This window comes from Labrus mixtus, chromosome 17, assembly GCF_963584025.1.
Source record: "Labrus mixtus chromosome 17, fLabMix1.1, whole genome shotgun sequence".
Taxonomy (NCBI): Eukaryota; Metazoa; Chordata; class Actinopteri; order Labriformes; family Labridae; genus Labrus; species Labrus mixtus.
The window spans coordinates 12,107,379-12,119,406 of NC_083628.1; the positions used below are offsets into that span (position 1 = coordinate 12,107,379).

General features: G+C 38.9%; 1 protein-coding gene across 5 annotated transcripts; it reads right to left on the reverse strand.

Moving 5' to 3' along the window:
• Positions 1-869: 869 nt before the first annotated feature.
• On the reverse strand, positions 870-11,111 carry mtfp1 (mitochondrial fission process 1). Of its 5 annotated transcripts, XM_061061809.1 has the most exons (8): positions 10,953-11,111; positions 7,399-7,526; positions 6,645-6,877; positions 3,266-5,239; positions 1,949-3,221; positions 1,673-1,864; positions 1,146-1,286; positions 870-1,056 (listed from the first exon to the last, which is right to left on the reverse strand). In XM_061061809.1, exons 1-4 carry the CDS (start codon positions 11,032-11,034, stop codon positions 5,173-5,175), a joined length of 510 nt encoding a protein of 169 aa, XP_060917792.1. In that variant the 5' UTR covers positions 11,035-11,111; the 3' UTR covers positions 870-1,056; positions 1,146-1,286; positions 1,673-1,864; positions 1,949-3,221; positions 3,266-5,172. The 5 variants fall into 5 exon arrangements, with proteins under 5 accessions (XP_060917792.1, XP_060917793.1, XP_060917791.1 ...); XM_061061810.1 differs by lacking the exon at positions 1,146-1,286; XM_061061808.1 differs by lacking the exons at positions 3,266-5,239; positions 6,645-6,877; positions 7,399-7,526; positions 10,953-11,111 and having other exon boundaries at positions 1,146-1,280; positions 1,949-2,068.
• Positions 11,112-12,028: the final 917 nt, after the last annotated feature.

Here is a 12,028-nt window from a genome sequence, read left to right on the forward strand (position 1 = left end):
TAATATATGATTTACACATTTTCAAGAGATGAATAATTTATAAAAAAAAAAAAAAAAAAAAAAAAAAAAAAAAAGGACCCAACACTTCAAATAAGGTTGGAGTCACACAATTTCAGATGTGTGCAAATCCATGTTCTGGAAATACAAAAATATGAAAGTATAACCCTTACAAGTGTTTAGTTATTCTTTCAGTGAGGGAAAATATTGCAGACCTAATGTTAGTGCTGACCTCTAGTGGCAATTGTAGGAACTGCTTTGTCCTCAAGAGTTTGACTAAAGCTGTTCACACAAAACTCATGTCCAGCCCTTTTAACGTCTGAGTTCAAATGTCAAACTAGACATTGTAAGGGTTTATTAGGCATTTAGAGGCACTAATCTGTAACATACGTTTCTGCCCGTTAAAACCCGTTTACCCATGCCACTGTTACTTTGCTAAATGCTGCGCTCATGGTGGGTCTGTGTAAATAAGGAGAACTATCTAAACCTGCCCTTTTTGGAAAGCGTCATGAAATATCATTTGCACTGTACAAATAAAATTTAATTAATTTCGTACCTGTTTCTGGACACTCTTTGTACATCCTTATACATTACTAGTTTCAGAAATCACACGCAGTTAAACATTTCTTCTAACTACTTTTAGTAGTTAAAGTACATTTTCACATTCATGAGCTTCAAAGCCTGATGTGCTTTGAAGTATTTGACTGCCCAGACTAAGAACACACACTCAGTCAAGTCAACCAGAAACACCCACAACTGCACAATTGTTATACGAATCTGTTCCCTCTCAGAAAGTGACCCCAATCATGTTCCATTGTATAGTCCATGGCCTAGTGTTGGAGGAAAAACTACAAAAACCAGAGGTCCTGATGTAAGGTTTTTACTCAGGGGGTACTTTATTTTAGGAGAAGCCCTCCTTCTGAGCCTGATAGTGAATCCTGCCTCCCCTCCAGACACAATAATAATAAGCCATGCTCACAGATCCCACAAGAGACACCAACAGGATGCTTACAACCAGGACGACTTTCCACGCAGCAGTTTTTTCTACTTTATCCAACTCTGAGAACAGGACAGAAAAACAGAAAAGGTAAGACGCAAAGTTAATCTAATGTGGAACAAGTTTAAACAAGAACTCGCCAAACTCTCACCTTGTGCTTGAATAGCACTCGAGTCCGGAGTGGTCTGCAAGTCCTGGTCACTTGGTGTCACCAGTTGAACATCTTCCATGGGGTTGTTGTTGGGGTTGGGCCATACAGCATCCTCTACTGCCTGTGAGTGTTCTTCTGTTTCTGAGTCAAAGATCCAGGGTCAAGTTTATTAAGATGTTTGACTTTTGCACATTTGTCATTACATTTGCTCTTTCCCTGCTTTTCCCATGACAACTAGTCATGAAAGAGACTGTTCTTTAAACAAGGTGAGAATAACATCTCTCACACACCAGAGCTTTGAGCAGGCGTGTTTCCAATATTTAAGAAAATCCTATACTGTTAGATGGGCTACATCTTGATCATACTCAGCAACAGGTTGAGTCCGTTTCCTGAAGTCAAACCATGAGCATAGCTACAACCCATTTTACCACACGCTTCTCTATCAGTATGACAGAAAAACAAAAAGGTCAGACACAAAGTTAATCTAATGTGGAACAAGTTTAAACAAGAACTCGGCAAACTCTCACCTTGTGCTTGAGTAGCACTTGAGTCTGGAGTGGTCTGCAAGTCCTGGTCACTTGGTGTCACCAGTTGAACATCTTCCATGAGGTTGTTGGACCATACAGCATCCTCTACTGCCTGTGATTGTTCTTCTGTTTCTTCATACGCTGGCTTCTCATCAGCGATAACCCACCGGCCCTGGACATATCGAGGAAACCCTGAAAAACATTAAACACGTCACGAGTGTGCTGGTTACATTTACTCAAGCTTACAGCACATTTAAGCTTTTTCTTTTCTCATACCTGGTTGAGCTGATGATGATGATGTGGCCAACAGAGCCAAGAACACAAAAATGAGAACAAACATCACTGCACCTGCCTGCTCTGATTTTGGAAGCTTTTTATGTGCTCACGTTCATCTACGGAATTGGCCTCAGCTGTGGCCTCCTGATTCAATCAGGAGAAATGACTTGAGTGGCTCTCCTTCATTGGTTTGACTTTTCCTTGAAAAACACCGTTCATCTGATGATGGCAGGTTTTTACTCAGGAAGAAGACACTGTGCCTGCAAAAAGACGAAGTAGTTACTCTGCCACATGAGATCACACTGTGAAAGGTGTTCTAATTAAACCATTTTTTTACACACATACTGAGCTGATCACTTTTCCCTAAAGCTAAAATAGGTTGCTGTCCATGATTTGTGGTAAAAGATAAATGTTGGAAATGACATGAAACGGAGAAAATCTACTTCGCAAGTTCCTCATGTGAACGTATACGTGTGAAACGGACCAAATGTTTTTAAAGGTGTGATTTGTGTTTTTGGAAAGAAAATCCAGGCAGGCTCATAGTTCCATCGTTTATTTCACTACAGATTTACAATGTTTTTAATCTCCAGTGTTTCATTATGTTCTTACAGAAAATGAGAAGTGCTGAAGATAAAATGTCCACTGTAAGGAACAAAGCGTCAGCATAAACACTGTTTTTGACACTTGAAAAATAACCTTCACCTTATGAACAACAGTAAGCAGAAGAAAGATGCCGTTTTTTTTTTTTTTTTTACCCAATTAAAGCTGAAAAAGTGACTCATAAAACCCACATCTGAACATAATGGCGCTGAAGAAAATGTGACAGAAATGTTGAGAAGGGTAAACGAGTGGTTTCTACTTGTAGCTAAGACAACAAAAACAACAATGACATACAGTATGAAATGTTCAAATTGACAATGAATATTTTATTTTATCACTAGGGCTGCATCTAAATGCCTTCCTCATTGCCGACTGTAACATGTGACACACAGTGTAATGTGTAACATTAATAGTTGTTGCTTTATATTTAGGAGTCAAAGATCCAGGGTCATGGTCATATGCACAATAAATCACTGGCATGGCTGACAGGGAAGAAACTTTATCAAGATGTTTGACTTTGGCACCTTTGTTATTACATTTGCTCTTTTCCATGACAAATAGTCATGAAAGAGACTGTTCTTTAAACAAGGTGAGAATAACATCTCTCACACATCAGAGCTTTGAGCAGGCGTGTTTCCAATATTTAAAAAAAATCCTATACTGTTAGATACATCTCGATCATACTCATGAACAGGTTGAGTCCGTTTTCTGAATCACAAGTCAAACCATGAGCATAGCTACAACCCATTTTACCACACTCTTCTTTATCATTATGACAAAGTGAACCAGGTCCGTCTCAGGACAGAGAAGACAGTGAAACACTAAAACATTACACTAAGTATTGCAAAAATGCTACATTTGTGTATACATACTCCATCATGTGAAATGGTAACCATTCCCAATGCAGGGCGTCCCTCGTTGCCTTTGTGACTGCCCATCCCAATTTTAAGCTCCTATTTATTTGCATAAGATTTTCCTTCTCACGTCCCCACATTTAACCGTTATGTAACGACAAGCCTTTTATAAAGTGTGTCAACAATCCCGTAAGTTTGTGGAGCTCATGTTTAACACAACAAATTCTTTCCCTTGCATAGCTCAAGATGAGATACACTATATACAGTTTTATGGCTCTTCAAATAATATAAATATAAATCATCTGAGTATTTCTAAAATAATCCCTTTCCTGCATTTGAACGACACTGACCTCGACGTCTTAGAGAAAAATAAATTGCATCTACTCTTCTGCATCGAGGAGGGAAACGTGTTTAAAGCTTGATTTTATGTGTAAAGTTTCAAACTCAAAGGATTTAGCTATATATATTTATTTTTAACAGTTTTTTTTAAATGATGTCACCATTTTATCTTGAGCCAAACATAATCAACACTAGCGTTGTAGTCAAGAACACACCAACCAAGACAAAGACATACCCAAGACCGAGACAAGACCAAGACATTTAGGGATCGAGACCAAGTCAAGACCACGGCCATAAATATCAATATCATATCAATTATTAGTTCTTTTAGAAAGGGGCATTTTCCTTCTAATCACAGTAATGAAAGAAGCCTATCAGTGGTGGTCTTGAGAGGTCTTGATTTAAAATCCAAGTCCACCCAGTCTGAGACTGAGACAAGACCAAGTTAAAATGCTTTCGATGTCGAGACGAGACAGAGACTAGGTCTACACAAGTGGCTTGAGAGCAAGACCGATTTCGAGTACTACAACACTAATGACAACATGTGGACTCCTGATGCAGAAAAGACAGTTTTAAATAACAAATCTTGTGTAGATAACATTTTCAAACTAGACACAGTGAAGATTTTCAGAGAAATGTAAAAGATGAGAAGACTTAAACTGAGTAATAATTTTGAACAGACCCGTAAACCATTTAGAGAAAATAGATTGTAACCACGGTGAGAAAGATGCAGGGAGTGCAGGCTCACATGTTTAACAATACGATAGAATGAAACCATGTAAAAGTGCATCTCTTGGAACGGCTTGTTCCAAGTGACAGACATCTCTGTATAGAAAAAAACAAGAATACAGCTGAAGACGTTTTGAAGTGAGCAATGGAAGAGACGGTTATTGCGCCTGTCATTACAGTACTACTGAATATGGCTAACAAACACAGGAGGAGTGGATATCTCCTGGACATGAGGTGAAGACTCTACAGTGTAGGCAGGGTTTGTCTGAGGAGGATCACAGGACATAACATCACTCTACTATAGTGCTTCTAACTATATTTCTGCCAAAGAATTCTTTAACAAGGATTTCACTGTATAAAGCTGACTTTTTATTCCTTTTAATACGGTTATATCCCTGCTTATAACTCCTGGTGTCACTACCCAGAATGCCCTGTGGGGTTAAATTTAAGGATCCTCAAAGAAGAAGGATTTCATTTTAAACAACTTAACTTACTGTTGAAAAAGTTAGAAACTTTTTAAATGAAATCAATTGTATGTCTCTATCTTGGACTGGCCGTAGAGTCAAGCTCCATGAAATCCTTCTTCACATTTCTTTAGTGCTTCACAGTGTGGAATAATCAGCACCGGTCTGCTTTGACTGGACTGGTCCCTGACACGGAGAGGACCATTTCACCTGCATGATCCCTTTTTTATTAATTTTTTTATTTGTGCTTTTCTTCCTCATTGTAGACCTTCCGAAGGCTGGAATCCAGCAGGTAATCCACCGACCTACAAGTAGAGCAAAGAGAAAAAGTTCTGAGGTTGGACATGGTGGAACATTTCTGAATTCATTTTGTGAAAGAAGAAGGGCTTGATGAAAAAACTGTACAGAGTCTATACAGAGTATCAGTGAATTCAGCTCTCTGTTGATCCTTACAGAGGGAAAGAAAAGAGGCGTCTACTTTTGTCACTAAACAAGAGCAGCCTCACAAATGAAACCAGGAGGAGTGAAACCTTTAATGTAATGCTTCTATGTTGTCAGAGTTGGCACCAGATATTAGTTATTTCCACTGCTGGTTACACCATCATCATATTTTACCACCTATTAATGGAATATAAACTTCATTATGTTTCCATTTCCCAAAAGTTTTCATTATCAGGCACTTGAATTGAAACATGTAAAGGAGTTACAGCGTTTAATATTTGACTTTACTATCCACTCTGAAGAGACGTGTTGAAAAGTAAATCAAGTTATTGGAGGAAGGGGTAATTGGTGTAGGTTTGAAGATAAGTAATGCAGGAATCATGCATCTCTTCTGGCTATAAATCTGTTATATTTGTTTAAAGTGAAAATAATTGAGTTAAATAAAGGAAAGGGAATAAGACTCTGCAGTTTTGTTAGCTGGCTTTTTTTGCGGAGAGCTGTCATGTTGACACATTTAAAAATAAGTTGCACAATATTGCAGTGTACAGGGGTATGTCCCTGGTTTAGCATATCTTTATAATAATATCTTTAATTCTGTCATTAATAATGCACTCTTTATTTATTTATCTTTTTTGGGCCATTTTTACCTTTATTGGATTGGACAGCTGAAGAGAGTCATGAAATGTCGGGGGTAGAGAGCGAGGTGATGATGTGCAGCAAAGGGCCGAGGTCTTGATTCCACTAGGCTATCGAGCGCCCCAATGATTACCTCTTAATGCAATCGAAACACTTAAGTTCTTAAATATATATAAAATAACTATAAGTGAGGATCTTTTTTAAAACTAAAATGAGGTAGTATTGTTAACTCAAATGCAAACATATATTAATATATATACTAATCCTTTTTCAACAAAATGACAGTTCACTGGGTCTCAATAATCACGTTCTTTGTCTGTATCAATCAGACTTTAGTTTCTTCCTGAGATGTAACATCAGCTCACATATACATCACGTAATTTCTAATTTGTAAAGAAATTCTTTGGTCTTAAAATTTGGTTTTCTAAAATAAAATCTCACCAGACTGACGATTTCACCTCCCGCGGTGTAAATACAGAGTAAAGAAATACATGACAGATCATCACTTCATCTGCTGTGAGCAATGACTTTCCTACCAACGCAGCAGCGACTGAAGCCTTACCCACAAAGAAAAAAACTCAAACCTTACATAATGGGCAGCTTACATAATCGACATGCAAACAAAGAGCCAACCTGTCAATAGGAGTGATGATGAAGGGGATTGTAGAGAGGCCTATTGCTGTGGTGGTCCACTTGCGGACAGTAAGGGGCCACTTGGTGCTTTTGCCCAGCAGGTATAGTGACGCAGCACACACGCGGTTAATGGTGAAGCCCGGGATTATCACAGAGGCAAGGGCCTGCCACACGAACGTGTCCACCACCGCCACCGCTACCCGCGTTGTCCTCCCCGGGTTGTCCCCGTGGGCCTTGAGGAACAGATGGAGGATCAGGAAAATGAGGGTAGTCGCAGCTGTCGCAATCAGGTTTTATAACACAGTAGAAACACTAAATCAGTTTATTCATTATTAGGACTTTATATTCTAGTCTTCTTCTCTGTATTTAAAGACCCAGCCTCTGTTAGATCATGAAAGACAGCGATAACAAACCTGTTGAGCGTGTGACCCACGTCTACCTGTGCTTGTAAACAGTTGCATCTAGTCACCTGTTTAATTTACACGTCAGACAACTAAATCTCACTCATTGCTTGAAGCCTGAGGCAGTGAAAGTTGATAAAACAAAAATGAGCATAACCATACGGTGCTCAGAAAAAAAATATTCTGCTGTCTGTTAATGCATCACATCAGCCATCAGATTACTCGTTTAATCCCTTGTAGCATTAGCAAACAAGTGATATAAGATGCTGTTGACCTAGTATATTCTTTATCTCCTTTCTCATTACATATTGAGACAAACCACACACACACACACACACATGTTAATATCTTACCACAGCTGCTTTCTTCCCTTTGTCCACAGCATCAGCAGTGACGTATGCAGTGGCCACAGCATAGCTGCCCCACACAAAACTCGACGGCACCAGCGCCCGAAAAGCCTCTCCCACCTCATTGGAGTAGCCTGTGGGGGCAAACACACATGAACATCAAAAATATGACTTTTGACCTTCATCGTCTCCTCTAAATGCTTCAGGTGGTCACGCAGCTGAGAAGACGTCAGAATCAGGTCTATAAAAGAGAATCATTGGGACTTAACATTTATCAAAAATGAACTCTGGTTTGGTTCCATTCAAAGTAATGGGGCAGTGCATTCATTATTTAAACACTCAGTGCCTCTGGATACCTGTGCATATATCAAGAGGTTAACAAGCCTAAACGTTATCTCTGACACGGTGGAAAACGGATAGAAACGTTTGGGAAATTGTGACAAATTTCACAGAGGCTGAATAGTTCAAAAGCCTCTCTGGTCTCTTATAAAGAAGTCGCCTGTGCTAAACGCCAGAGTTCATGTAAATCACTGATAAACAGAGCTCCAGACACACAGGAACTTTTATCTTTGGTTCATCAGAGTGTGGTCAAACTCTGACGCAGCCTTTAGTCTCTTTCTCTGGACACAGTTTGTTTTTCTGTTGCTTCGGCTTAATAAAGTAGTAAACCAGGGAAGGATTAAAACATCAAATATGTTGACTACATATTGTCCTTCACTTGTAGAAATCAAAACTGAATTTATTGAGGAAACTGATCAGAACAAATCTCATTGATCCTCACATCTGATATTCGCTGATAAGACACCTATGGTTTTTTTTACCTTAGGTTTCATGATACCACTGCTCCACATTAACCATAGTTTCTCTTTTTCTTGCTTTATGTTACTTCACAATCACAACTATTATCTAAATAGCTTTTTTACAATGTGATTGGGGGGGGGGGGGGTTAGCATCTGCAACAACCAAGGTTTAGGTTTCAGTATGGGGATAGAAACATAGACTGGTGCATGCATACAAAATGTCACAGAGAAAGGTTGCTTTGTTCTCAAAGCATCATCAACATGTATGTTGCATTGTATTGATTTTAAAGGGAGCTATAGACTTCCATTATCACAGTTTTCAGTTGCTTATTGGACTTACGAGTCCCCCTGCCGCCAACAGATTACAGTTATTACTCTACTACTAGTTATTACTACTTGTAAACCTTTAAAGGAACGTTTACATTCCTAAGTCAAGTCAATGTATCAGCTGTTTAAAGGCTGAGAAAGACAATAAGAGGATTTTTTTACCCCGTAGCAGAGAGCTGTACTGGTAAAATTTAAACATTATAAAGAGGAGAGACAAGATAAGATTATCTTACAGCAAGGTACTTAGTTAATAATAACATGTGCCAAGCAACAAAGGCTGGAGCTTGACTTTGGCCTGTCAACAAAAGGTTTCATGTTACACTTCAACATTCAGACCTTCGTCTGTCTCTATAACACAACAGAGTGTGTTCAGCAGATGTTGAAAGAAGAAGAAAGAAACTGAAGATAAAGAATGACACATGGCGCAGGGTGAGTGCAAGGTATGAAGGCTTGGATGGTGAGTGAGAAAAGAGGAAGAACTGTCTGTAGAGAAGTCAAGTGTCTCATTTTATACAGACATTCTGCAGTAATACACCAAAAGTGGATCGTATAAGTTACTAAAAAAATTGTTGTTGTTTTTTTTATATTATTTTACATATATTTTTATGACATGTAAAGCAAACAGAAATCGAAACCAATCGGGGCGCTGGTGGCGCATTGGTAAGTGCGCGCCCCATGTACGGAGGCTATAGTCCTCCAAGCGGACGGCCCAGGTTCAAATCCAACCTGTGGCTCCTTTCCAGCATGTCATTCCCCACTTTCTCTGACCCTGATTTCTGACTCTATCTTCTGTCCTATCCCTCCAATAAAAAGGCACAAAACGTCCAAAAATAAATATTAAAAAAAATTAAAAATCTAAACAAATTACTCAATGCAAGGATCCTCGCACTACAAATAAAACATCTATTTAAATATCCGCTCATGCATTATGTCAAAGCGTTTAAAGTGACTCTGCACAGTGTGAATGTGTGATTTGTTGCATAACAACTGTACCATTTGTTCCAAAGCAGTAAAAAAAAATAAACTTTTCCAGGTGACAGATTATTGGAAAAATCCAGGGCTGGGAAGAAATGTATGTTTGGAAAAAGAAAAATAGTAAGGTGTCACTATGTAACTATTTCAAAAGGGGAAAATGCATATCAGAATAAAATGCTTCGTTTGCAATAAGTAAAATAATTACTGCCACAATGAATGTCAGCAGAAGTTATATAGTATGACGTATACACTTAAATTGCATTTTTTTCAAATATCAAAGTTGATCTCTTTGGGGTCTGTCCATTTATAAATGTGGCGTGTAATCAAACCAGAGTTGGAGGATTATCATCTGCCTTCTTCACATCCATCTGATAGCTGCTCACCAATGCGTTTGATTCTGCTCAATGTTTCTGTCTGTAAAGGTGTAACGGAGTTAAAATGCACTTCATTTTTGAGTACAGTTTACAATTTATATTTGAGATTTCATTTATAATTTATTTCTATTTATTAAGTATTTGTGAATTTTATCGTAACGAGTTATGTATATTTAGATAAAAATGTAAAATGTAAAAATGTGTATGTAAAAAAATGTAAAAATGTTCTTTTGTCTTCTGCAGAAAATAAAAGCTGGAAAACAGTCAAAGTCTGGTTTTCTTCACCCCCCTGACCACATCTGTTACAAAGGCATGTTGTTAAAGGTTTGTTTTCGTGCTGTTTGAGGAGGATTAAGTTTATTTGTAAGACATACTACAGAAGTTCTCCATATTTGAGGAGATACCCTTTTGTGATTAGGCGACTTGTAAATATTTTAAATTCATTGTAATTTGTGAGAAAAATAGATTCTGGCTTTGTTAAGGGGTTAATTGATGCTCTTGGCACAACATGGATACTGCTGCCCAAAGTTTGCTGAGGTGGAGCATTGCATTAGATTCATCAGGGAAACTGGTGCAGTGTGAATGCCCTTCAGTGTGTTCTCCTCTTCATGCCCTTCTCGGCTCACTTACCATCCAGATGTTACAATAGCTTAAATAAAAAAGTCACGTAATTTCTATCTGCTGCAGTTTTGTGTCAGTCTGGAGATGCCTCCAGGCGTTTTCGTCGGGGGTTTGTGAGTCACCGCCTCAACTTGCTCAACAACTACCTACCTGAGCGACAGAGTCAATTTTCAAAGCTCATGTTTCAAACGCGTTATGGAAACAAAAGCAGCAACAACATGCGCAGTCCAATCGGGGACGTCGTCCTTTACGTCCCGTGGCAACAAATTGACCTTTAACAGCCAAGTTCGCTAAAAATAGATGTTTGGAGGGGTTAGCCAGCTGTATGCTAACCTTCAGCGAGCTAGTTTTGAGGGTCAAAAAAAGGCTTCAGAATAACGTCAACTTACTCTCTTGATTTGTAAGTGTGCTGAGATAAAAAACGAGGAAAGAGCGACTACCACAGGAAAATGGGATTACGTACCTAGGAAGCGGACCCATGTATCGCGATATATGTCCACTGTTTTGCTTGATTTTTCTTCAATGGGATCCATGCCTTCCTTCATCTAACGCTACTCCATCCCCCTGTAACCACACCGGTGTACGAGCTGTACCAGAGCTGAGAGGCAGCGGGGGAAGTACAGGGGGCGTGAACATTGAGCAATATTCTTACAGTCTGTGGTAATAACTCCTGCAGCACGCGGAAGTGGGCGGGGTCTGGAAATCAGATGGGCGGGGCGTTTGTGTGACTCAAACAACACCATCTGCTGGATTAGGGGAAGAAATACAAATATTTTCATGGTTTTATATTCACATTTTCATGGTTTCATTACTGAGCGGTAGAAGTATAAATGCATTTCCATCAATATTATGAAAATTTCCCTGTATATGATAAATTCCCCCATTGTGGGATAAATAAAGGATTATCTTATCTTATCTTATCCTATCTCATCTCATCTTATCTTATCTTATCTTAAGATAGATACATAGATAGATGTTTTCCTATAAATGCTCCCCCAGTCTTCTTCTTTCTCTTCTTCTTTGAGGTTTATAGTTTAATAATGTGGAGATCTTCTGTGGCATCAGGCCGGTTTAATTGATCCACTTTAGGTGCTGCTGCTTTCTGTGACTGTCTCTTGGGGTTGTTTTTAATGCACATGTACATAATTTCAATTCCTTGTGTGGAATATTATATACTGTATATATAATACTGTATATGTTAAATGTAACAAAGACCAAGGAAATGGTGGTGGACTTTAGGAGGGACAGGCCTGAGCTAAGCACCATCTCTATTCTTGGGGATGAGGTACAGGTGGTGGAGTGCTATAAATACTTGGGGGTGCACATTAACAATAAACTGGACTGGAAGCACCACACAGAGGCCGTCTACAAGAAGGATCAGAGCAGACTCTACTTCTTGAGGAAGCTTAGGTCTTTTAATGTGTGTAGCAAAATGTTATCCATGTTTTATCAGACTGTTGTTTCAAGTGCCATTTTCTTTGCAGCCGTCTGTTGGGGCAGCAGCATCAGGGCTTGTGACTCTAAAAAGTTTAACAAGCT

Coding starts and splice junctions, on each gene's coding strand:
- mtfp1 (XM_061061807.1), bottom strand. CDS start 2,012: ATGTTTGTTCTCATTTTTGTGTTCTTGGCTCTGTTGGCCACATCATCA. Junction 1,865..1,948: donor ATCATCATCAGCTCAACCAG/GTATGAGAAAAG, acceptor AATGTTTTTCAG/GGTTTCCTCGATATGTCCAG. Junction 1,057..1,145: donor GAGTGCTATTCAAGCACAAG/GTGAGAGTTTGG, acceptor TCCTGTTCTCAG/AGTTGGATAAAGTAGAAAAA.